The sequence below is a fragment of the Pelobates fuscus genome, chromosome 3, assembly GCF_036172605.1.
Source record: "Pelobates fuscus isolate aPelFus1 chromosome 3, aPelFus1.pri, whole genome shotgun sequence".
Lineage (NCBI taxonomy): Eukaryota > Metazoa > Chordata > Amphibia > Anura > Pelobatidae > Pelobates > Pelobates fuscus.
Window position 1 is genome coordinate 186,955,497 of NC_086319.1, and position 26,430 is coordinate 186,981,926.

The 26,430-nt window shown below is 40.4% G+C and overlaps 1 protein-coding gene across 1 annotated transcript in view; it reads right to left on the bottom strand.

The window, feature by feature from the left end:
* The window catches only part of VWF (von Willebrand factor), a 180,074-nt gene that overhangs the window by 117,826 nt on the left and 35,818 nt on the right, over nucleotides 1-26,430 (bottom strand). The window contains exons 7-14 of the mRNA XM_063447819.1: nucleotides 18,111-18,327; nucleotides 17,589-17,711; nucleotides 12,832-12,943; nucleotides 10,617-10,663; nucleotides 6,435-6,571; nucleotides 4,156-4,297; nucleotides 2,045-2,145; nucleotides 345-540 (exon numbers count right to left, since the gene is read on the bottom strand). Of these exons, the coding sequence (XP_063303889.1) occupies nucleotides 345-540; nucleotides 2,045-2,145; nucleotides 4,156-4,297; nucleotides 6,435-6,571; nucleotides 10,617-10,663; nucleotides 12,832-12,943; nucleotides 17,589-17,711; nucleotides 18,111-18,327 (1,075 nt within the window). The remainder of the gene's footprint in view (nucleotides 1-344; nucleotides 541-2,044; nucleotides 2,146-4,155; nucleotides 4,298-6,434; nucleotides 6,572-10,616; nucleotides 10,664-12,831; nucleotides 12,944-17,588; nucleotides 17,712-18,110; nucleotides 18,328-26,430) is intronic.

Below are 26,430 nucleotides of genomic sequence, written 5' to 3' on the forward strand. Positions count from 1 at the left end.
ATAGAATGTAAAATACCCAGTATAGATATCTATAGTATGCTGTATTGATTTGTATTAATAATATGCATACATTTGTAAATGTATTTGCTTACTGTACATCAGTACAGATTTAACTCTACACAACCAGTAGGGCTACCTAATAGATCATATTCTTGCAGAAATTCCACAAATCTTATGACAGATGAAACCAGGTACAAAATCCTTCTAGAATGCGCTGTCACTAAGGCTGTCTAGCCATCTTTGTGTCTAGCGAAACAACTTGCCACACTTACTATGCAACAATGTGTATCAATTATGTCTGCTGTATGTGGTTTTTGTTCCATTTTTGTTTATGTCGTAATTACCTCGTTTTGGGTTCAGGCTGCATGGGTCTGTGTCTTGTTTTATTACATCTTCACAATCTCCACTAAGTTTCCAGGAATTTCCAAAATCCTCCACACTTGGTTCTACAAGCCCCGAGGGTGAGAGAAAGTCATCACCCTGATTGCCATTGTAGTTTCCACAAAGTCCACTTGTGTAATCTGAGTATATTGATGACACCTGTTGAAATATAAAAAAGGCATCACAATTAAGATTAAATATATCACTTGGAAAACTGACAATAGTGGCTGAAAGAAATAAATATTACAAAATATTAAATAATAAATAATAAAATTTGCTCTTTACTCTGTAAATATTCGCTTGGCACACACACCAATTGATGAATACCGATTTTTCACCTATAGGTGATATGTGCTACTGGCTTAATATGCAGTGATTTGGAAATCTAACACACATGCACATTGGTCAGTTTGACCAACTTCATGATTTATTTTTAAGGGATACAATGTTTGGGTATCTAGTGGAGGGAGCAAGAGATTTGTGTCCACAGAGGCACAAGGCGTTTTTTTTCCTTGTTACCGATTTTCAGCTTCCAAAAAATTATATGAAAACATTCTACTGTCAGAATTTTAAAAAGTTAAAGTATTAGGAGAGTAGTGCAACTGAAAGCACCAGAGCCTGACTGGCCATCAGGCAAACTGGACAAATTCCTGATGGGCTGCGATGGATATTGACCATGACCAACAGGAGAGATCAAAGGATCAGCTGGTAAAAAATATTCCCTCTGCAAACTCAGTGATTCTGAGTCCTACTGTGGTTTCCACGACAACTCTCTGAGGCACAACAGTGCTGGAGCTTGCATGAAGAATGATCTTGGCCTACCGGTGGAGGTACAGGTCTAGAGTCACTAAATACCACTGGATAACCAGAGCTTTCAATGTCTCACCCTATCTCGCCTATAGTAAGATGAATGGAGGGGGGGTAATAAAACACATTTTTAACATCATAACTAACTTATGGAGACACCAGAGACAAGTCACAAGCAAATGCAGTGCTGTGCATTACATAGGGCCTTCTCCCCAGGCAAGAGCACATTAGCAAGGTTCTATACATGGGCTGCTCTGGAAGGGCATTGAAATAACATACTCACATGGGGGGGAGGGGGGAGGCATGCTTGTTTTTGGTTAATGACAAAACATGCCCCCTACCCCCAGCTACACCTCCTACCACTGGGCCTCTCTGATTAGAAAATGCCCAGGCCAAATATTTTTTCAGTCAGACTTTGGAAGACACAAAGCTTAGGTTCTTCTTAGTAATCACAATGCAACAGATCTCCTTTGCTTGTGTCTTTTGTCTCTCATATTCGTACAACATATCTCTTGAATTTACAACTCTGTTCTCCCTGATGGACCAATATACATGAACCCATAGAGACTTTTATTTACATTACTAAAAAGAACTCAAACAATATACACAGTTTTGTGTACTAGTATTTCTAGTACAAGATCATTTACAGTATTTTGCATATATATATATATAGCATCAAACACTCAATGCCATTATATAAATGATATATTGAAATTTAAAATGCAATATAAAAAAAATATATAAAAGGTAAGTTTGTGTGCCCTAAATGTGAGAAGGTTAACTAAACCTACACAAAACATATCTATAGATATGTTTATGGCATTTATTAAACACTATGAAATTCAAAACCAATCACCTTAACCAAGAGTTTTCCATGACCATCCCAATCAATTTGCAGATCATCTTTGTATGAAAGTCGTACTGATGACATCACTGTTGTTTGGATCCGAAGGGGTCCTGTGGAAAATTACTCAGTGTCATTTGTGCTTTACTTAAAGACATCATTTTGTTTATGTTTCTTTTTTCCTTTATATTGCTTGAATCACATAAAGTAGCTCACAAAAGTGAATACACCCCTCACATTTTTGTAAATATTTTATTATATCTTTTCATGTGACAACACTGAAGAAATGACACTCTGCTACAATGTAAAGTAGTAAGTGTACAGCCTGTTTAACTGTGTAAATGTCCTGTCCCCTTAAAATAACTCAACACACAGCCACTAATGTCTAAACCGTTGGCAACAAGTACACCCCTAAGTGGAAATGTCCAAATTGGGCCCAATTAGCCATTTTCCCTCTCTGGTGTCATGTGACTTGTTAGTGTTACAAGGTCTCAGGTGTGAATGGGGCGCAAGTGTGTTAAATTTGGTGTTACGCTCTCACACTCTCTTATACTGGTCACTGGAAGTTCAACATGAACTTCGCACGTGCTCAGCGTCATATCCAGAGGTTGTCTTTGGGAAATAGACATATGAGTGCTACCAGCATTGCTGCAGAGGTTGAAGAGGTGGGGGATCAGCCTGTCAGTGCTCAGAACATACGCCGCACACTGAATCAAATTGGAAGTCCCAGAAGGAAGCCTCTGCTAAAGATAATGCACAAGAAAACCTGCAAACAGTTTGCTCTAGACAAGCAGACGAAGATTACTGAATACTGGGACTGTGTCCTGTTGTCCGATGAAACCAAGATAAACCTATTTGGATCAGATGGTGTCAAGCTGAAAGCAAAGGTGATGGACTGGCCACGCATGTCTCCAGACCTAAACCCTATTGAGCATCTGTGGGGCATCCGGAAGGTGGAAGTGCGCAAGGTCTCTAACATCCACCAGCTCTGTTATATTGTCATGGAGGAGTAGAAGAGGACCCAGTGGCAACCTGTGAAGCTCTGGTGAACTCCATGCCCATGGAGTGCTGGAAAATAATTGTGGCCACACAAAATATTGACACTTTGGGCCCAATTTGGACATTTCCACTTAGGGGTATACTCACTTTTGTTGCCAACGGTTTAGACATTAATGGCTGTGTGGTGAGTTATTTTAAGGGGACAGCAAATTTACACTGTTATACAGGCTGTACACGTACTTTACATTGTAGCAGAGTGAGGACTTCCAGCGTTGTTTGGGTGACCAAAAGTCGCCTTAAAGCCTGGAAGTCCTTCTAGTGGCTGTCTGGTAGACAGACACTAGTGGAGAAATTAACCCTAGCAGGTAATTATTGCATTTTATATAAATTGCAATAATTACAACTCTAGGGTTAAGGGTGATGGCAGTTTGCACCCAGACCAGTTCAATGAGCTAAGGTGATCTTGGTGACTAGAAACAATAGAATATCAGTCTTTAACAAAACGGTAATGTTGGCAGACTTAACTGGGATGATTTTCATGTTGTAAATATGCACACAATATAAACCCTGCTACAGTTAATCAAAACTTCTAATGGATTGGATGAGAAGTTTGTTAGCTACTATGGACCTTCCTCAGTTTGAGGAGGCAGTTTAGGTCTGGAATATTTCTGTAGTGATGACTTCATTGTTCAAAGTTGTTTGGCAGTTCCAATACTATCATTAGTTTATTTGAGATTTAATTTGCTTGTAAATAATCTGGAATGATAATATTATAATCAGTGTACCCTTGTATTTCATTTGTCTATTGTTGTTGGATTGTATTTACCACAGTAAAATATTTTACTTTCTCTACTACAGTACATAAAAGAGTATAGACATTCGTCTCACATACAAGTCTCTCATCCTTACGCAAATGAGCTAGAAGCAACTTTATTAATTCTTAAAATGTAGACTTTCATGTAAATTGAACTTCAGTTAACATAGCAATCTGACTCATCAGAAAATACTTCAACTTCTAAAACTTAATACCAGGATTGTCACTAACTACTAACAATCTGACCAGTACAATCTTCATAACCTTTCGTTTGTACTTGAAACCAGGAAGTTATGCATTATGCTGTTACCTTGCAGTAGAGGCAGGAGAATGTCTTGTCCATCTAGAGCGACCATACCTCCATGTTTAAGTTTTATGGTTATATTTTGCATATCCTCCTGAAGACGCACAGAGGCAGATCGGATGCATACAGCATCTTGGTCATCAGCACACTGAGGAGCATATCACAAATTATTGGATTTTGAAATATTACGGAATTAGTAATACAAATGGAAAGTATGGTAAAAACAAATATTAAACACATTACATTTAGCATAATAAAAGTAACTATGTAATCTTCCCTATTTGAAAAAAAAAGGAACAATTACTATTTTGCTTAACTATGCTCTTCGTTACATGTTGATGTCATACTCCAGATCAACTCCTTGCTCAACTTCTGCAAAATGTGACATTTTCTGACAATGGTGACTGCTCTTGCAGCATATATCTACATCTCACTGACTGCTCTTCTTCTCTTCTATTTATCTGTCCTTTTACAAAATTCGTATATTCCTTGGTGCAAAATGGAACCTGGGATGTCTTAAAACGTCCTCATGGAAATTGCACTATAAACCTTTTCCTTTCAAAGTGCTCTATGTCTCTCTGGATGCTAAGCCTGTATATACTGTTTGGTCCTGTTACTCTTTACTCGATTCTTCCTTTTATAGACACATTTTTTACCTTAAATTGAGCTAAAATCATGTACATACTTTACACCTGTTCATAAAAATATATTTCTTAAAATTTACTTCTGACTGACAAGATTCATACTTCCTAACTTTCCATTTGTTTAATCCTGACTTACAGTTACCATATACTAATTTCTGCCTTCACTGGTTTATCCACTGTGTGATGCCAAGTTGCAGTCACAATGACTCATACGTGTTCTTGATTATCACTTTTCCATATTCATAGTTCCTGCCAGTAGTAGTCCCAGTAGTCTCTGACTCTCTTTGTAGCCTCCTGCTCTAACCCCATATCCATATGACAAAATGCTACCCAAATGTACCCTGTAGACACAACTGTATTCAGCAAAGAACCAGCAGTTGTTCTAACCCTAGGGTAAAACCACTAATTACAGGGGTTATTAAGGTGGATTTAAATGATGACTGTATCTCTGTAAAGTGGAAACAGGTCTAAAACACCCACACCCAGGTATTCATTTTTTATTTTTTATTTTTTTTGGGGGGGTTATGTTTTGCTTTATTTCATTGGTTCTCAAAACAGTCCTGCATACCCTAAGAGAAGACTGATATTGTATGAACAAAATTATGGACCTGATGGTATTGGAAAGGGTAAACTGAAAAGCAGGGCCGGATTTAGATGAAAAGAGGCTATTCCACTTATGAGGCCCTTTCACCTCCCCTTTTTAAGTTTGTAAATTACATGAGAGACAATAAAATACATAATTACTGTGATATATATCAATATGTTAAATGAAACATGTTGTGATTGGTACTAACCTTTATAAAAAAATGTGGCACGGATAATAAATTAAAAAAAAGTCGAGATGAGGAGAGGGGGGGGGGTGATGAGGAGGGGGGTGATGAGGAGAGGGGGGTGATTGTGAGAGGGGGGTGATTGTGAGAGGGAGGGGGATGATGAGGAGAGGGGGTGATTGTGAGAGGGGGATGATTGTGAGTGGGAGGGGGTGATGAGGAGAGGGGGGTGATTGTGAGAGGGAGGGGGGTGATGAGGAGGGGGGTGATGAGGAGAGGGGGGGTGACTAAAAAAATTACCTTAAATCCCTGGTGGTCCAGTGGGGGCTGCCTGGTGATCCGGTGGGGTCCCTGGTGGTCCGGTGGCCCTCATTTCCGGTCTGCAGCTCCGCAGAGCTGCAGACCATGGATCTCGCGAGACCCAATCAGAGCATTGCCGTGGTAACCCGCGGCAACGCTCTGATTGGGCAGTGCACGCGAGATCCATGGTCTGCAGCTCTGCACATTGTGGAGCTGCAGACCACCGGTCTCGGCGATCGCGGCAGGAGGGATGGGCATTGCAGTCTGCCCCGGGCACCCCCCTAGTAAGTGGCACCCGGAGCGGACCGCCCCCCCCCCCCCACACCCCTCCCCTTAGTACGCCACTGGTCATATCATATAGGTAGAATTTCTCCTTATTTTCGGTTCAGTGTTTTAGTGTTCACTGTTTTTAGAATAGTGTAATTTTAATTTTGCTAACAATTTGAATGTAGGCCCCTCTTGATCTTGAGGCCCTAGGCTGAAGCCTAGTTAGCCTATAGGAAAATCCGGCCCTGCTGAAAAGCCATTGATCATCAAATTAAAGAAGCGAAAAATGCAAAAAATATATTACCTGTACAGTCTCTATAACAACAGAAAATGAATTATCCATTGTATCCTTGGCAAGTAAATAATGGCAGATGCCACTGAAGGTAAAATGTTTGTTATCAAAACTTTTGAAATGTGACTGGCCAGTTACGAAGCATTCCCCTAGAAAAGAACACAGGAAAACAATATAAATAAATCATTACCATCCTCACATTAAAAAGCTAAAATGTATTACATAGAATGTGACAAGTTATTCAAGACACATATCAAACAACTCTGTACTGTACTATACCACAATATATATCGTACACAAGTAGCCTGCAGTGCCTTGTATAGTACAGATGTGGTTGTACCCAGTAAATGGCATTAGATGTTTTGTCTTAATGCATAAGTTTGTTCAATCAGTTTCAAAATATTTAGCAGCTTGAATGTTGTACATTGGTATGATTTCAATATACCAGTTTGCTTAACAAGGGTTAAAATATGTAGCAGCTATGGTTAAGTATGCTAATAGTGTATTGAACGATGAACATATGTAGTACATTTTATACAAAATTGGAATATGTATCAAAAAATGCACTTTTTATGATGTTAAGCACTTTATTTACTCTTGTTTTTTTTGCTTCATATGACTGTGTTTCCATGTCTTATTACATGAAATAGCTTCATTGTGTGTACATTAAAATTATCAAGGGTGATGCTCAACCCCTTCTACTAATTAGAGGTCTATTTATTTGCATGCTTTTCAAGTAACCAGTAGGTTCTCTCTCTCCTGCAGACCCATCTGAGGATTTAAAAATGACTTTAACATTGTCTGTTTTATTTATGTTTCCAGTCTGCCCTCTTTTATCTTCACAAACACAATGGATGCCTTCCCAAGCAGGGAAAACCTGTGACGCCAACACGCTGGCTTTGTTGTCATCATGTCGACGTATGAACGAAGCAAAGTCAGTCACCCCGTTCCCATACTCCTCAGCCAGTGCTTGCAGCAATGCATAGGGATCTATCATAGCAACCGCACTGTGTGTGCTGTTTGCTATATATCTGGGACCAGCAGAGGGAGGTATTTCTATTCTCCTTTGTCAGCCAGTTCTTAGGAAGGGAGTTTATGCACTAGAATTGACCGCCAGGTTTTGGAAAAACCTATTTTTAAGTAGACTTTTCTCTCAATCTATAAACTTGCTACCAAATCTGCTAACACAATGTACAGAGATCGAATTGTCTTGTTCTTTCAAAAGTGCATAAGTAGTAGGTTTCATGACAGGCACCCTTTAACAATATTTATATTATGCATCTCAGAATCAGAGATCAGATTCCCAGCAAGCTCATCTCAGCCTTTTATCCCCCTTGGGCATTAAAATCAGTACCAATACATTGGGTAATATTAAAATCTAGAACCCCAGTACAGACTTGCAAACTGACAAGCTAATTCTACCTTTTCTGGTTAAATACTTTTGACATTAATATTATAATGCATTCCATTGTATGTATTTTTTTTGTCTCTACACATTTTTTGAAAGCCTGCATTTAGTATATAGTTGTTTAATTATTCAACTGCTCGCCTTCAAGATTTCTCGAGGGCTGCACCGTTCCTGTGGAACTCGCTTCCCTCCTCCGTTAGATGCTCACCCAGTCTCCACTCCTCCTCGTTAAAAACCCACTTCTTCATAAAAGCGTATCAATTAAACTGTTAATAGCTCCCAACTGATTCCTCTTCTGCAACTGTCACTAGTCTAATACTATCCTTACCTTTTGTGTCACTTTACCCCACTCCCTCTAGCATGTAAGCTCATTGAGCAGGGCCCTCAACCCCTCTGTTCCTGTGTGTCCAACTTGTCTGGTTACAACTACATGTCTGTTCGTCCACCCATTGTAAAGCGCTGCAGAATTGGATGGCGCTATATAAATATCATAATAATAATACAAATAACCTGTTAAAAAGATATACGCTTTCAAAAATATCAGGTAAAACTTTAGTGAGTATGAACTGGGATTTGATTCCTTTTTATTTTAATTCAGGAAATTATGTATGCCTTCTCAGAATGCTTGTTCTTGCTTCAAAGAATTTCCTAATGAAAAGGTCTGATTTTAAACAATAAAATAAATAGCAATTTAAAAAAACGTTGTCACTCAGCCAATGATAATATTTTTCGAATATACCCCGGTTCAGGGAGAACCAGAGAAAATTCCACAAAAGGCATACTAAATGAGCTTGTGCTGGGTGGTGCCAGTGCAGGTGAATTCTGCCATACAGGAGGACACAGTGCACTGACCATGAATGGTGGTGGTTGACAGGTAGGGCTTTCTGTCAAGTTGGAGTGTCTGAGCACCTGCCTGAGAAAGCCTCCTTTTGAGTACATCCCCCTACCATCTCAAATGATATTTTCCAAATATTAAGAAAAAAAAAAGTAATTCTGGGCACGTTTTAGATGAATGTTTCGTGAGGCATCACAATCAAGTCCAATGTCTATCTCTTTCTATGATATTTCACTCAATTCCACTATTAAGTGCTACTCATGATTTGTAAACTGGTGTATATGCTGAGCTTTTAGTTTTGTATAGCTTAACGGTTTAGAATAAATTACAGCCTTGGCAGATTGATGTTTAAAAGCATGACTACTTCTAGACCAAAGACAAAACAATACATGTCACTGCAAGACTGAATTTAACAATTAGTAGAAAAGTTTATGGCAAACCACGCCTGACTTCATTTCAGCTTATTTACAGAAAACTCAAACTCAGAACTGTCATTGATATCACAAGATTCAAAAAGGAGGTTTGTAGGTTCTTTATTAGGTTCTGCGTCTGGATTAAACTCCACTAGCAGGCAAAACAATGCCATAAAATTACAGGTAGATTAACCTTTTGATTAAACCTTAAAACAAAACAAAAATAAAGAACACATAACATGTTGAACACACCACCAGTTAAGGAAACATAATCCTGTTTTTTATTTTTATTATTATTATTATTATTATTATTATTATTATTATCATTGATATAGTGTCCGTGTATTTTGCAGTGCTTTACAATATTATAAAGGGGGGTATTTACCAACAAATTAGATGAACTGTTAAAAATGTTGACAGAAATGCTAGGGTGATGAGGACCCCACTCAAGCAAGCTTGCAATCTAGAGGAGGTGGGATATAAAAACACAATGGGAAGGGCAGTGTGGGGGATAGTGACAGGGTGGGAAAGTTGCAGAACTGGAAGGTGATTGTGAAGTGGAAAATGGACTTGCTAATTAAGTTGGGAAAGTGGAGTTATTTCTCTAGTTATTTCTGTTAATAAACTGTCATAAATGTGCTAAAAACAAAACATGTCCAAGGGTAATAGGTCTCTTATTTAAAGAGAGAGGTTATGTGTTGCATAAGTATCAATAAAAATTATGCAAGCTCTTTGTAAATTTCATAAAATCAACATTATATTTGCAATACTTTAATAACTGAGAGCAATATCTTATGTCCTTTATGTTTTTAAAACATTACATTTTAAAATATATTTCAAAGTTTTTGCTTGCATATTAATATTCTATGTATTATTCTAATTTTAAGGTTTAATGAAAGTGTTTTAGAAATTTAAAGACAGGAACCTTTTCGTTAGCACAAAATTGCATTATTTACTTTTTTTTCCCAGGGATTCTGCAAGACATTTACAGAGAGAACAGACAATTTTCAACAGCAGCTGTTTTAATATTACTGCTTAATTGTCTTTTATTTTATTATCTATGCACTATATCTGAAAAATGATTTTACTCTAAATATTGCATGCTTCTTTAAGGGGCGTTTTGATGTGTGAAAGAGATTAGAGTAGGTTATGTCTACAACTGGCATTGTCAAGCAGGATTTTGCACCATTCTGGAGCTATTTCTGATGCTGGACAATGTGTCTGTGTGCGAGTTTTTGATGCAGTGTCGATATAAGCTACGTGACGTCACCATGTTTCTGATGCTCAAGTTTGCTTAGTGTGTGCGTCAATCCCACAATGCCTATAAGAACCCATTCTGACTGTGTTAGCCATTGCCCTATTGTTGTTCATTCTTGGTTCATACTTTGCATGTTGGGGTATACTGTGACACCACCCAAATGGATTACCCCTAAACCAACTTTCTATTGCTAACCATGTATTTCTTGTTACCTCTAATACATGCACAAGCTGACAGTCAGACAGACATAGTCAGACAGGAAGACTAATAAATTACATACCTGGACAGTCTTCACTGCTGCACTCCCAAAGTCCACGATTGCACGTGCTAAATAACAAAAGTATATATTGTTCACAATGCTATTATAGGATGTGTCATTAGCCACAAACATACACACGTGAACAGTGGAACTTTGTTGTAAATGTGCCCAAAATATAGGTATTATTGGTCTAGCCTGATTTCACACAACTTTTTAGGTATCATCACTATTCAATATTTCATAATATTGGCAGAGGTGTTCATAATGTATCCAAAAGCTGCAGAACGATGAATTATACATTATGTGAGCTACAGTGTTGAGAATTGCTAAACTAAAAATAGATTTGCATCTTCTGTCGCTAAACTGTTTTATATCACTGCATGTATTGTGTTTTCAGAGAAGTTATTTGTTACACTTAAAACATACATCAAATAGCAAATATCATTATTTATTTAAATAGTTCCAACATATTCTGCAGTGGTTTACAATATATATTTTTTTCAATTACACAAAACTTAGTTTCCTTTTACAATGTTACGCACAATGCAAATGTAACCTGGGCCATTGTCAAGAAAACAAAAGTTGGATGGAGTTAAAGGGACACTATAGTCACCCAGACCACTTCAGCTCAGTGAAGTGGTCTGGGTGCCAGATCCCTCAGGTTTTAACCCTTCAGATGCAAACATAGCAGTTTCAAAGAAACTGCTATGTTTACATTTGGGGTTAATCCAGCCTCTAGTGGCTGTCTTCCGGACAGCCACTGGAGGCGCATCTGCGACGCTGGAGGCACATTTCACCTCCATCGCGCAGAGCATCCATAGGAAAGCATTGAGAAATGCTTTCCTATAGACACTTTGAATGTGCGCGTGGCACTTGCCGCGCATGCGCATTTGGCTCTGCTGACGTTGGACAGGGAGGAGAGGTAACAAGCGCCGAGGGAGCCCGGCACTGGATTAAGGTAAGCTGCTGAAGGGGTTTTAACACCTTCAGCGCCACGGGAGGGGGACCCTGAGGGTGGGGGCACCCTCAGGGCACTATAGTGTCAGGAAAACCGGTTTGTTTTCCTGACACTATAGTGATCCTTTCAATTTTGCTTCCTGACCACAATGCTAAAAAACAATTAGGGCAAGATTACATAATGAAGACAGGTAAATGGATGAAAATTTCCCCATAGATGTCAAAAGAAGAACTGTTACAATTTACTTAAATCAAGTGTATCTCTTCAAAAACCTCAAGGAGTGTATAAACTAGCATTTACTTCTAAACAAGACGTGTAGGGCAAGTTAAATGTCTAGATGTGTTCTCATTTTTTCTATAATGTATACTGGCTGGTTGTGAGCTTTCCTATTTACCATTATTATTTTAATAAGGACATTGTGTCTACATGTAAATGACAGAAAGACTCAAATTTCCACCTCACACTAATAATTAATTTTAACCAAATTACAGGATAAGTTTCTCAGGTTTACTCTCTAAAACATCAGATATTCAAAGTTAATCTCAAAATGTATTCCAAAATAGTCACTGAAAACATGCTGAGATTTAATTTTTCTATTTTGACCTTTATTGAGCACCTGTCAATTTGTACTTTGTAGAATTACACTGTCTGTCAATCTGCTTCAGTTGGTTCAGAACTTCTTAGTAAATTATACAGGAAAACAAAATTATTATTAATTGTTACTTAAATTTATTTGCTTATCTAAACCCATAATTATAATTATCAGGGAATACAAAGCAGCCTCGGGAAATGAACATATGTTTGATAAATATGTTCCGTCAGAAGTGTTAAGCAACATCTGAGAAATGAAGCAAATGTGATTCATAGTCATTTTAAGGTCACACAAAGGGATCGGGTTTTAAATAAATGTGCAATAAAATAACTTTCTAAGCTCATGACGCTGAATTCAGAACATAATAAACCATTTCAATGTATATTTTTCCTCTGCGTAAGTGCAAAATGTACACAATATTGGAAAAAATATGTCAGACATGATTTATTATAGCCATAAATAGAAACATCCAACATGTCACATGAAAAAGATGAGCACTCTTAAATAGTCTTAAATAGTAAATTCTGATAATTCACAATGTAGTAAATAACACTGACATGTTTTAATAAATATATTTACAGGTTTTAATAAATATATATGTACCCAATATATATGTACCCAATATAGTTACCCATTATTTTAGCACCCAAACCGTAACGATGTAGAAATCAAAAAGTGATGCTTACCAAGAATTACAATCCTGTTGGATAACCGATCCCACATGGTACCTCTTTCCCGAATAAATGCATGAGCATTCAGATTCTTCAATACACCGGTCTCCATCAAGAACCTTCCCATCTTTACAGAAAGGAAATAACAACATTTATATTTATGTATTGTGTCATATTTATTTTCCAAACATCAGAACAATTAATTTGAACTTTATAATACATTGACAGAAATAGACTTATACATTCAGTAGTCACTTATTTGCCCATCTAGCTAATATTGGGTAGGACAGCCCATTCTGTTTTAAAGTTGTGCACAGAATCTGACAATAAATCCAAATATGTAACAGATTGGGTTGCAATATTAAGTGCAACTACATGGCGCAGCATATGGCCAATAAGCCACTTATCATGTATATACTGAAAGTGAAGAGGGCCCTGTCCAAATTACCTTAGAATATAAAGAAGATATGTATATTGGTGTACATTGTAAACAAAAAGTCTATTTAACTTCAAGACAAGTTTCAAAACACGCTATAATATTCTTTTTTTTTGTTAATAAGATTTGTATTGGTCGCTGTGCAGAAAACTAACACAATTGCGGGATACACAAACATCCACAGTGAAATAATTTTTCATATATTACATTTGAGGTCAGACAGCAATGCAGTGCTGATTAAGCATACGACATGAAGGTAAACAAGGATGCCAAGGTCTCTAATTAGTGATGTCGCGAACATGACATTTTCCGTTCGCGAACTGCGAACGCGAACTTCCGCAAATGTTCGCGAACGGGCGAACCTGGCGAAGCACCATAGACTTCAATAGGCAGGCGAATTTTCTGTCTACAATAGTGATGGAAAAGTTGTTTCAAGGGGACTAACACCTGGACTGTGGCATGCCGGAGGGGGATCCATGGCAAAACTCCCATGGAAAATTACGTAGTTGATGCAGAGTCTGGTTTTAATCCATAAAGGGCATAAATCATCTAACATTCCTAAATTGTTTGGAATAACGTGCTTTAAAACTACTCCCCCCTGGCCCCCACCCCTGAGCGGTGGGTGAGGGCCCTAAACAAGAATAAGGGGGGGGACCTAATGTCCTCCCCTCTGGCCCCCACCCCTGAGCGGTTGGTGGGGGCCCTAAATACAAATTGGGGGGGGACCTAATGTCCTCCCCCCTGGCCCCCACCCCTGAGCGGTGGGTGGGGGCCCTAAACAAAAGTAAGGGGGAGGACCTAATGTCCTCCCCCCTGGCCCCCACCCCTAAGAGGTGGGTGGGGGCCCTAAATTCCTCCCCCCTGGCCCCCACCCCTGAGCGGTGGGGGGGCCCTAAATACAAATTGGGGGGTGACCTAATGTCCTCCCCCCTGGTCCCCACCCCTGAGCGGTGGGTGGGGGCCCTAAACAAAAGTAAGGGGGGGAGGACCTAATGTCCTCCCCCCTGGCCCCCACCCCTGAGCGGTGGGTGGGGGCCCTAAATACAAATTGGGGGGGGACCTAATGTCCTCCCCCCTGGCCCCCACCCCTGAGCGGTGGGTGGGGGCCCTAAATACAAATTGGGGGGACCTAATGTCCTCCCCCTGGCCCCCACCCCTGAGCGGTGGGTGGGGGCCCTAAACAAAAATAAGGAGGGGGGACCTAATGTCCACCCCCCTGGCCCCCACCCCTGAGCAGCAGGGTAGGGGCCCTAAATACATATTTAAACCCCCTCCCCAGGTGACTAGAGGTCCCCAAACCCCTAGTCACCCCCTCCCCCCAAAAAATAAACTCCTACCTACCCCCAGCTAGATTGGTGGATTAAGTAACCAATCAGAGAGTTATGAGTCAAATTACACAGCGTGGGAAAATTCCAAAGAACTTTCCCATGCTGTGTAAAATGACACAGAGCACTCTGATTGGTGGATTTCAACCCAACCAATCAGAGTGCTGTGACAGGTAAATGTAGACACTTACCTGTCAGTCTCTTCATTTACCTGTCAGAGCATTCTGATTGGATGGCTTAAAGCCACCAATCAGAGTGCTCTGAGCCTAATTGCAGGGCGGGGCAAGGCTTTATAAGCCCATTTAGGGCCCCCACCCACCGCTCATGGGTGGGGGCCAGTGGGGGGAGACATTAGGCCCCCCCTATTCTTGTTTAGGCCACCCACCCACCGCTCAGGGGTGGGGGCCAGGGGGAGGACAATAGGTCCCCCCATTTGTATTTAGGGCCCCCACCCGACGCTCAGGGGTGTGGGCCAGGGGGGGAGGACATTAGGTCCCCCCATTTGTATTTAGGGCCCCCACCCGCTGCTCATGGGTGGGGGCCAGGGGGAGGACAATAGGTCCCCCCCCCTTATTTTTGTTTAGCGCCCCCACCCACCGTGCAGGGGTGGGGGCCAGGGGGGAGGACAATAGGTCCCCCCCCTTATTCTTGTTTAGGCCCCCACCCACCGCTCAGGGGTGGTGGTGAGGGGGGAGGTCATTAGGTCCCCCCCTTATTCTTGTTTATGGCCCCACCTACCGCTCAGGGGTGGGGGCCAGGGGGGAGGACATTAGGTCCCGCCATTTGTATTTAGGGCCACCACCCGTCGCTCAGGGGTGGGGGCCAGGGGGGAGGACGTTAGGTCCCCCCCCATTTATTCTTGTTAAGGGCCCCCCCACCGCTCAGGGGTGGGGGCCAGGGGGGAGGACATTAGGTGTGTCCCCCCCTCCCCCCAATTTTTATTTAGGGCCCCACCGCCGCTCCGGGTTACTGGTTGTGGGGGGGATAATGTATAATAAACACAGGTTACTGGTTGTGGGGGGATAATGTATAATAAACACAGGTTACTGGCTATGGGGGAGATAATGTATAAAAAGCACAGGTTACTGGCTATGGGGGGAATAATGTATAATAAACACAGGTTACTGGCTATGGGAGGATAATGTATAATAAACACAGGTTACTGGCTATGGGAGGATAATGTATAATAAACACAGGTTACTGGCTATGGGAGGGATAATGTATAAGAAACACAGGTTACTGGCTATGGGGGGTAATGTATAATAAACACAGGTTACTGGCTATGGGGGATAATGTATAATAAACACAGGTTACTGGCTATGGGAGGATAATGTATAATAAACACAAAAAAAAATATAAAAAAAATATATATATAAAAAAAAGAAATGAATGCAGCTTCAGAATTAATCTAACTTGTATGCTGTCTAGGAGGTGGGAGAGTCTGGGAGGGAGGGTCTGCTGCTGATTGGCTGGAATGTGTCTGCTGACTGTGAGGTACAGGGTCAAAGTTTACTCAATGAATAGGGGGCGGACCGAACATCGCATATGTTCGCCGTCCGTGGAGAATGCGAACACGCTATGTTCGCCAGGAACTATTCGCCAGTGAACCGTTCGGGACATCACTATCTCTAATCCAATTACATTGTACAAATTGTACAAATTAAGCATTCTGATATAACCTAAAGTGGTGCCACATTTCAGTATTCCCTTTCCATAATGGTGGAGCAAGGTATACTAAACCATAATAGGAGTGTCCTCAGCTGCTCCCATAGCTCCCATTGTCTCTCAATCAGGGTGAGAATTGAAGTATTTGAAAAGAAGGACCTCCTCTATACCTTCCCGGCAGGGGAGTGCGCGCCACTCACAACCTGAAACCTCTTACCCCATTGGGCCGTCATTCGCCTTTGTCAGTAGAGCCTGAAAGTCTGCATGTTAAGCGACCGTCAGCCAATGAGTCCAGATGTCTACATCAGATTGGGTGTGCCCTCAAGCTATGAATATCAGTTCTTCCATTTATTTCAAACCACATTGCCAGTGGGGGGGAGGGGTGTCTCCTTATTCCAGTAGAGGGGGAGTACTGTTCAGCTGTGTTTAAAATTCGAATTGACATGAATTTCTGGTATCTAGCTGTCAAGGTGGTGGTGTGGTGTAGGAGAAAAGGGGCCAGTCTGAAGGGTGGAGGGTTGTCTGAAAATTTCTGTAGGATGGTGCTAATCGCCCGCCTAACAGTAGGGCCTAATGTTAGGGCAATCCCACCATATGTGTTTATATAGTATTCAATCATCTAGGGTGGCAACACATAGCCGTACATATTACATGTGGCAATACATGGTGCAGTGACTTATGGGATTGCATAATATCGTTCCATAGCTTAACCACCCCATCCTTGTTCCATTCCATCACTCTCTGCAGATGGGTTGCATGGTAGTATGAGGGAAAGTCAGGAACTGCCAACCCCCCTTCCATTTCTGGTTTTGTCAATGTCTGGTATAGCAACTGAGGTCATTGGGAGTCCCATATACGCTATATTTTTCACCCCATATAAATTATCATATTTAAGTCATGCATTTAATTTGCAAATTCAATGTTCAGTTGTAAAACTAGTTTTCTTTTTTTTTAATACATAGATTTTTATTGACTTTTTTAACAACACTTAACAGGTAAGGGTACACATATTCTAAGTTGGTATGCAAAGATCATTCACTACTTTGCTGCAGTTGACGAAGTGCATGAAGAATATCATAAATAATAAAAACAGAGAATATGAAAGCTCTGTGATTGGCAAAAGCTTAGTGATAGCTAACATGATGATGATGATTTTATGTAGCCCCGGTAGATTTTATATTTGTGCCAAAATAGGCTGAAACGCATTGCTACACACACATACATTGTGCTTTTAACGTATGATTGTCAAGCGAAGAATTACTCAGTTTTGCCTGTACTATATGGTCCTCGGTGTCACCTATCTTGGATGACATATGGTGTGTCTAAATGAACTAATATTGTCTCACCTGGACAAGTACATCCATCAATGCATTTTTCTTTACACACTTCATTGATGCCCAGACTCTGACAGGTTTTAATACATGGGGATACACATTCATTATATTCCATTCCAAATGGGCATTGAGGTTCTATAAAAGAGGAAGACACATTTATATATATAAAATAACTATGTACAAATATCATCATGCAGTACCATGCAACTAATGCTACTAATCATGTCAATTTTTTACAGAAATAATTTGTGCGAGAAACATTAGTTCCTAATTGGATTAAATAATTTCAGTATTTTATACTTATAAAACTGCCCTATATTCTACTTATCCATCCCAATATATATTTAACTAAAACCACATGAGCTGCTTCTATCCTATTAGTCATGGGTGCTCATCAATGTTCCCTCTATGCATTTAATTATGTAATTATGAGTAGAACTTTGCTGCCAAAGTCTTGCTTTGCTGCCAACTTATAAATGCAATCACCTACTCACCTACTCTTACCCCAAGTTTTAAATTCTTTCTTTTACTTACTACAAGTAGAATATGTTGACCAGCTGCTCAAGATAACACCATGTTGTGCGCATACTCTCGCATATTCCAAGAAAGCCTGACATGGGCAGTCCATTTCCTCAGCACATGTACACATGTCATCTTCACAAAGAGAAACATAAGGTTCTGGGTTGACTACATGGTGGCATTTCATAAACACATTATTTGTTTTCATTATTTCGCATCTTTGCATGAAACCCTGGAAATAAGTAGACAACAGGATGGAAAAATTCCCTTTTAAAAAATTGCACATTTTTAGTATGCTTCAAACTGGAATTTTCTTAACTATTAAAGTTTGAACAGAATGAGAAGAACACAATGTAAACGTATTCAGTAAAGCCAGATTGTCAAATTATCTTTTTATTATAATCATTTTAGGCAGGCATTTCAGCAAAGCATTGACTGTCAATTCTCGTACAAGCTCCTGTAGTTTAGCATTTGTTAGTGTTTAGTTCTAACCTACAAATTACTGTTTAATGTAGTAATTAAGCTGAAGCAGATAAGCAGAAATAACCAGTGGGGATGTTAATAAAAAAACAAAAACATATTTATATGGAATAAGATTGCGATTTGTGATAAAACTATAGAATGGTTTGAGGTACTGTTGTATTTGTATGTGTTTATTTTAAATTTTATTCATTTTTTATGTATTTTGATATATAACTGTACGCTGCAGGTCAGGTGACTAACATGTAGTATTATCAAAAATCATGATTTTGTTCCATATAAATGTAATCCTTTTTATTACTATATAAAGAGCTGATATTCAAATTGTGTATAGGTTCTTCTAATTAAAGGATAAATACTGTAGAAACTTTTTTTCAAGTTTAAAACTGAAACAGCTAAAAAAAAATCTAATGCAGTCACATTCCTTTGAACTGGAAAACAATTGTTCAAATTGCACAATAAACAGATTGGTACAGATGACAAGACTTACAGCTGATGGTAATTCCAAGGAGTATGGCTGAATTGAGTTTATGCCCAAACTAGCCTCTGAGTGAAAAGAGCCAATATAAGCTCATATGCTCCAAATCTTCCAATAAGTTTCATTAACTACTTAGTAACATCTGATTGATTGCTAGTTGATGGTAAGTTTTGTTTGTGAGTTGCATTAAATTAAAATAAACAGAATTTCAGGTTACTTGGCTGGGCTGAATCCTCCGAGCTTGTTATCAACATATTGTTTCTTAAAGAAACTCACACACATTATCTTAGCTACATTAAATAATTGGAGACTTTACAGGAGATGTCTATTAAAGGCGCATCACCAAACTATCTTTATGGCAATATACTATCATGGCCAGGTTAATCAAGTATTAGCCTAATTAATACTTTCTAGTTAAAAGGGAATTTTACATTCTGCAGGGCAGCACTTACAGAATGTGACATTTATAGAAGTAGTGAAAAATGTGATTGCGGTTGCATAAATACTATTTATTAAAGCAGGGATGCCAGAGATGTAGTTTAACCCCTTAAGGACACATGACATGTGTGACATGTCATGATTCCCTTTTATTCCAGAAGTTTGGTCCTTAAGGGGTTAAGAAAACAGCTAGTAATATAATTATTAACCCCTATTATTCATATAATGCTATAGATCATAGGTCCCCAAGCTAGTACTCATGGACCGCCAACAGTCCAGGATTTATGTATTTCCATTTTTTTGTTCAAATGGACATACTGACAAAACCTGGACTGTTGGTGGTCCATGAGGACTGGGTTGGGGACCACCGCTTTAGATTGCCAAAGGCTATCAAGAAACATCGATAAAACGTAAAGTTTAAATGAATGCACAATTGCAGATAATCTCCATAATGAATTGCAGATAATTTAAATGAATGCACAATTGCAGATAATCTCCATAGCCATAACATGCTAATATAAATAGTTTTGCCAGAATCAATTTAAAAATGTAACATATAGACATATGTGTATACTTGCATTCCTAATTATTCAACACCCATTGAAAATCAGGTTTATTTGAATAATTTTGAGACTAAAGAAAACATTATAAGTTGCATTTTCTGTTGAACTTGGGGAAAAATTTTGAAGCACTTGTTGTGTTGAGCTATTTCAACTGCTTTTGTTTGATATGTTTATTGCAAACAGCTGAAAGTCTGCAAATGTTGACAATAGACCTGAGATTTAATAGAGGTTTAATCATTTTGATTGCAACTGTTTATAATGTGTTTATGTACCTAGAATATACATTACAGCATATACATATTGACCAGGGATTGGATATTCCATAATTTAGGACCTGGTAACAAAGGGAATAGACAACAAACAGATCCCCTGTTCAATAAATAGTGAAGTGACTTCATTCAATTATCACAATTATTGGACATGTTGAACTGGAACTACATGCACTTCAACTTTCCAAACTGGTTAAGATGATGATTATTATTATTGCCATTTATATAGCGCCAACAGATTCCGTAGTATTTTACAATATTATGAGAGGGGGATTTAACTATAAATAGGACAATTGCAAGAAAACCTACAGAAACAATAGGTTGAAGAGGACCCTGCTCAAACAAGCTTACAGTCTATAGGAGGTGGGGTATAAAACACATTACGACAGGAAATAGTAATCAAATAAGGTGGGAGTGAAGTAGAGCTGGAGGAGAGAGTACAGGAGAGAGCTCTTTAGGAGAGGGCAAGAGACAGGTATGTGAGGTAGAGGTTAGTCTGGCAGGCCATAGGCTTTCCTAAAGAAATGGCTTTTAAGGCACTTCTTAAACGATTGAAGACTACGGGAGAGTCTGATGGTGGTAGGCAGGCTATTCCATAGGAAGGGAGCCGCCCGCGAGAAGTCCTGCAAGCGCGAGTTGGCCGTACGGGTGCGAGCAGCGGACAGAAGAAGGTCACGGGCAGAGCAAAGAGACCGAGAAGGGGCATACCTATGGATCTGTGAAGAGACATAAGAGGGGCTGAGATTGTTCAGTGCTTTATAGGTATGGGTTAGCATTTGAATTGCCTCCTATAGGATACAGGAAGCCAATGTAAGGACTGACAGAGGGGTGAGGTGTGGGAGGACCGACTAGAGAGGAAAATCAGTCTGGCGGCAGTATTCATTACAGACTGTAGCTGGGCAATATGGCTATTGGGAAGACCAATTAGGAGAGAGTTACAATAGTCTAACAAAAACTCACTGTGTAGCCAATAGACTCCTCAAGATAACACCTGAGGAAGTATGCATTAAACCAATGGTGTCTGGTGTAGCACTGACATGAGCAGAAATTACACGAAAACGCTATTTTGCTAAAATTTGTAGACTCAGATTGAGTGGGTAATATAGTTGTGAAGAACAATACGATTTTTCAAAATAAAGAACAATGTATCAGAAGCTTTTATTGTCTGAGCTGTGTGTCGGCTTATAACATCCTCGCTACAAGAGGGGGAAGGAATGTGCATTCCTAGAAGTAATTCTAATAAACAAAGAGAGCTTTTCAAAAGCTGAAAAATAACAATTATTGTATCAATTTCTGTGTAGATGTGCTTCATTTTCAGTCATTTAGGGTGCACATATTTGCAATTCTTTGATTATTGCATCGACTTAAGATGTCTTAAAAGTTAAAATTTTAGTTTCCTAGACTGGAAGCGTATGTGAGCATCATCCTCTATTGGTTCTGTCAAAATTATTTTGTTTTATCTTTTTATTCCATTTGTAATATTATGGAATTGGAAACCATTGCAGCATATATTGAAGGTATATAAATAGCAATAATAATGTAGAAGGGATATACACACACACAAATATACATGTGTTGCGTATTGATTGGTTCAAAGCATTCAGCAGTGTCCACCAACACTGTCAATCCACTTGTAGAAGCTTTTAAAGGGTACCTGTAGCAACAAAAATAACTTTGTATCTTTAAAAAGAGCATATAATTCCATAGATACATAGTGCTAACAGTTTGCTTGCAAATGTATAGAATGGGTGAAAAAACTATTTAAAAATAAGTTATTATCCCATTTGTCTCTCAATTCCTCAGCAGACACTCAATGCCGAGAGCAGAAGCGAGACCTCCCACAAGTTCTTCTGCTCTCCACCCAAAGAAACAAATGCTATGGAATACCCCCCAGTCGATGCTTGAGATCACTCGGAGTAGTGTAAAGTTACTCCGTTCAGGCGTTGCAATGAACAGTATGTCGACATCACTGAGGAGATTTTGTCAGGATCGGGACAGGGATCCAACACGCAGAGTACAAACAGGTACAGGATACGTATACCGGACCTTAGAATGGCCGGACTAACGTACGGAGAATATAGAGAATGGTCAGAGACAAGCCGAGGTCGAGGGAACGAGAGGACAGGTAAGCGAGGAACAAGCCAGGTCAAGGATAACAGAGGTAAACAGAGAAAGTCAAACAAGCCGGGTCGGAACCAAAGGGATAACTGAAAATACCAGAGCACAGTGTGACTAGGCAGGCTAGAACCACGACAGGGCAATGAGCAAATGCGAGAAGCACTGTTAAATACCCTGGCTCAGAAGGGTAGACACGCCTCCGACGAGTCCTGATTAGTCTCCAAACAATTGAGTGACAGGTCGTTCCGGGTTGGTGTCATGACGTCGACTTCCGGACGTCATGCTACAAAAGGAAGTGACTCCCTCGCGGCCGGCGTTTATGTGACCGGGTGGACCGCGAGGAACAGGGGAAACAGACCGTCCGGATGGATAGACGTCTAAGTCTCTACCTCTCCCAGAGGTAGAGACTTCAGGTACCCTGACAGTACCCCCCCTCTCAGATACGCCCACCGGGCGGAATGAACCGGGACGAGATGGGAAGCGGAAGTGAAACGCCCTGCGGAGACGAGGAGCATAAACATCCTCTTGAGGCACCCAACTCCTCTCCTCAGGACCATATCCCTTCCAATCGACCAGATATTGTACTCTCCCCCGGGAGATTCGAGAATCGATGATAGCGTTAACTTCATACTCCCCTCCTGACCCTCCATCTGAACAGGGCGAGGGGAGGAGACCGTGGAGGAAAATCTGTTACAGACTAGTGGTTTCAGCAATGAAACATGAAATGAGTTAGGGATGCGTAAGGCAGATGGAAGAGCTAGACGATACGCAATTGGGTTAATTCGAGTCAGCACCCTGTAAGGTCCAATATAACGAGGAGCGAACTTCATGGAAGGCACTTTTAAACGAATGTTTCTTGTACTCAACCATACTCTATCACCTGGAACAAACACCGGAGCCGCCCTTCTACGTTTATCAGCGTGTTTCTTAACCAGCATAGAATTGTGCAGAAGAATTTGTCGAGTCTGATCCCACAACTTCCTCAAATTGGCAACATGAACATCAACCGACGGTAACCCTTGGGAAGGAGAAGCCGAGGGAAGAATAGATTGATGAAAGCCATAATTCATGAAGAAGGGGCTTGAATGAGTAGAATCACAAACGAGATTGTTGTGTGCAAACTCCGCCCAAGGAATCAAACCAACCCAATCGTCCTGGTGTTCAGAAACAAAACAACGTAAATATTGTTCAATCTTTTGGTTGGTGCGTTCAGCAGCTCCGTTAGACTGAGGATGATAGGCAGAAGAGAAATTCAATTTGATACCCAGTTGAGAGCAGAAGGACCTCCAAAAACGGGAAACAAATTGGGAACCTCTGTCAGACACAATTTGGGAGGGTATCCCATGTAAACGAAAAATCTCCCTTGCGAATATCTCTGCCAATTCGGGGGAAGACGGGAGTTTAGGCAGAGGAACGAAGTGAGCCATCTTGGTGAATCTGTCAACCACGGTGAGGATAACAGTCTGTTTTTTAGAGATAGGTAAATCGACAATGAAGTCCATAGCTAAACAGGACCATGGCTTCTCTGGAACCTCTAAGGGATGCAGAAATCCACATGGGAGCGTATGAGGTTGCTTAGTCTTAGTACAGACCTCACACGTACCGATGAAATCCTTAACATCCTTACGTAAAGCAGGCCACCAGAAATCTTTGGAGATTAAAGCATACGTCTTGCGAATGCCAGGATGCCCAGCTACCTTGCTGTTGTGGAAACACCGTAACACTTCCAGTTGGAGAGCAGGAGGAACGAAGTGTCTATCCCCAGGAGTCTGTTTAGGAGCTAGATGTTGTAACCTCATGATCTCAGCAAGCAACGGAGAATGAATCCTGAGATTCGTGTTAGCGATGATATTACATTTAGGAACTATCGAGGAAAGAACTGGCTCAGCTATAGTGGACGGTTCATATTGGCGAGATAAAGCATCGGCTTTAGAGTTCTTAGAACCTGGTCTATAAGTAAGCACATAATTGAAGTGAGTCAGGAATAAGGACCAACGAGCTTGCCTGGCGGATAGGCGCTTAGCCTCCCCAATATAGGACAAGTTCTTGTGGTCCGTTAGAATCGTAACAGGATGTAAGGTCCCTTCTAATAAATGTCTCCACTCCTTTAGAGCCATAATGACAGCTAACAGTTCCCTGTCACCGATGTCATATCTGCTTTCAGGGCCAGATAGTTTCTTAGAGAAAAAACCACAAGGGTGTAACGGTTTGTCCACCCCTAACCTTTGTGACAGAACAGCACCTACTCCCGTCTCAGAGGCATCGACCTCGAGTAGGAACGGCAGAGTCGTATCAGGATGGACTAAAATTGGGGCAGAAGCAAAAAGTTCCTTGAGAGTCTTGAAAGCAACAAGGGCCTCAGTAGACCAGGTCTTAGTATCAGCCCCTTGTTTGGTCATATTGGTAATAGGCGCAATAATAGAAGAGTATCCCTTAATAAAGCGCCTATAATAATTAGAGAAACCAATAAACCTCTGAATCGCCTTGAGTCCCTTAGGCAATGGCCAATCTAAAATAGATTGGAGTTTGTCAGGATCCATCTTAAAGCCTTCCCCAGAAATCACGTAACCAAGAAAGTCTATCTGAGACTGGTCAAAACTGCATTTCTCCAATTTACAGTATAAGCCATGTTGCAGAAGTTTGTGCAATACCTTTCTGACTTGTCTGTGGTGGGTCTCAATCTCCCTAGAGTGTATAAGTATGTCATCCAGGTATACAATAACACAATCATGTTGAAACTCCCTAAGAACTTCATTAATCAAATCCTGAAATACTGCCGGAGCATTACAAAGACCAAATGGCATAACCGTGTATTCATAGTGACCATAACGGGTATTGAACGCTGTCATCCACTCGTGTCCATGCTGGATTCTCACCAAGTTATACGCCCCTCTGAGATCTAACTTGGTGAAAATTGTAGAGCCCTTTAAACGATCAAACAGCTCGGTAATCAAAGGAATCGGATAGGCATTTCTGATGGTTATCTTATTCAAACCTCGGTAATCAATACAAGGTCTCAGAGTACCATCCTTCTTTTTTTTTTTTCAATTTGACAATTTTTATTTTTATTTGTCATGAATAAAACCAGTGGGGGTACAGAAAGGAAGAAAAGGGGGGGGTTAAGGGTGAGGTAAGTGCTCAACCCATACATTTATACCTTTCTTCACATCACTTCTATTTATTGCAGTTAACAAACAAGATCATATTACACATTCAAATGCGCCTGGTACCTCGTGTAGGCCCTCGAGAGTCTTCAGTTGTAATGTTTACCCTTAGTGTCTGCAGTCTATGTTGCCCCTAAGTACCTTTGCAACCTGTGTGTAGATTTTGTATTTTGTTTCGCAGGGGTTTACTCATGTCGGGTGTTTCCGTGCCCAGTTCTCCCACACCTCATGCCTCCAGCTCGCTTGTGGCGAGATCTGTGTTATGTTGGATTCGTATTTCCCAACTTGGGAAAGGTTTCTTATTATTTCTTGTGTGGTTGCATTATTGGGTGATAACCAATTTTTGGCTATGAGCTGTTGGGCTGCGACCAGTATATGGAATATTAAGTATTTGATTGGTTTGGGGTAGTAGGCATCATACATGAATAAGAGTAAAGAGGCTGGAGAGTTTGGTATTGTTACCGATGTGTGGTGGTGTATCAATGATATGACTGCTCTCCAGTAAGGTTGAAGTTTCGGGCATTTCCACCAGATATGGAGGAATGAGCCTGTATCTTGTTTGCATCTCCAGCAAACGTTAGATAAGGATGGGTTCATGGTTGCGAGTCTTGTGGGGACCATGTACCATCGATAGAGGAGCTTGCGGGTGATCTCTAAGTGAGTGGCACAGGATGACATACCCTTGGCCGCATTCACCGAGTTTAACCATTCTTGTTCTGTCTTTACCTGACCTAGATCTGTCTCCCAGGACTGTGCCCAGGTCATGGATTTGATAGTCTTTTTAGGCATTAGCAATCTATATATGGTAGATATGGGTTTTGTTGC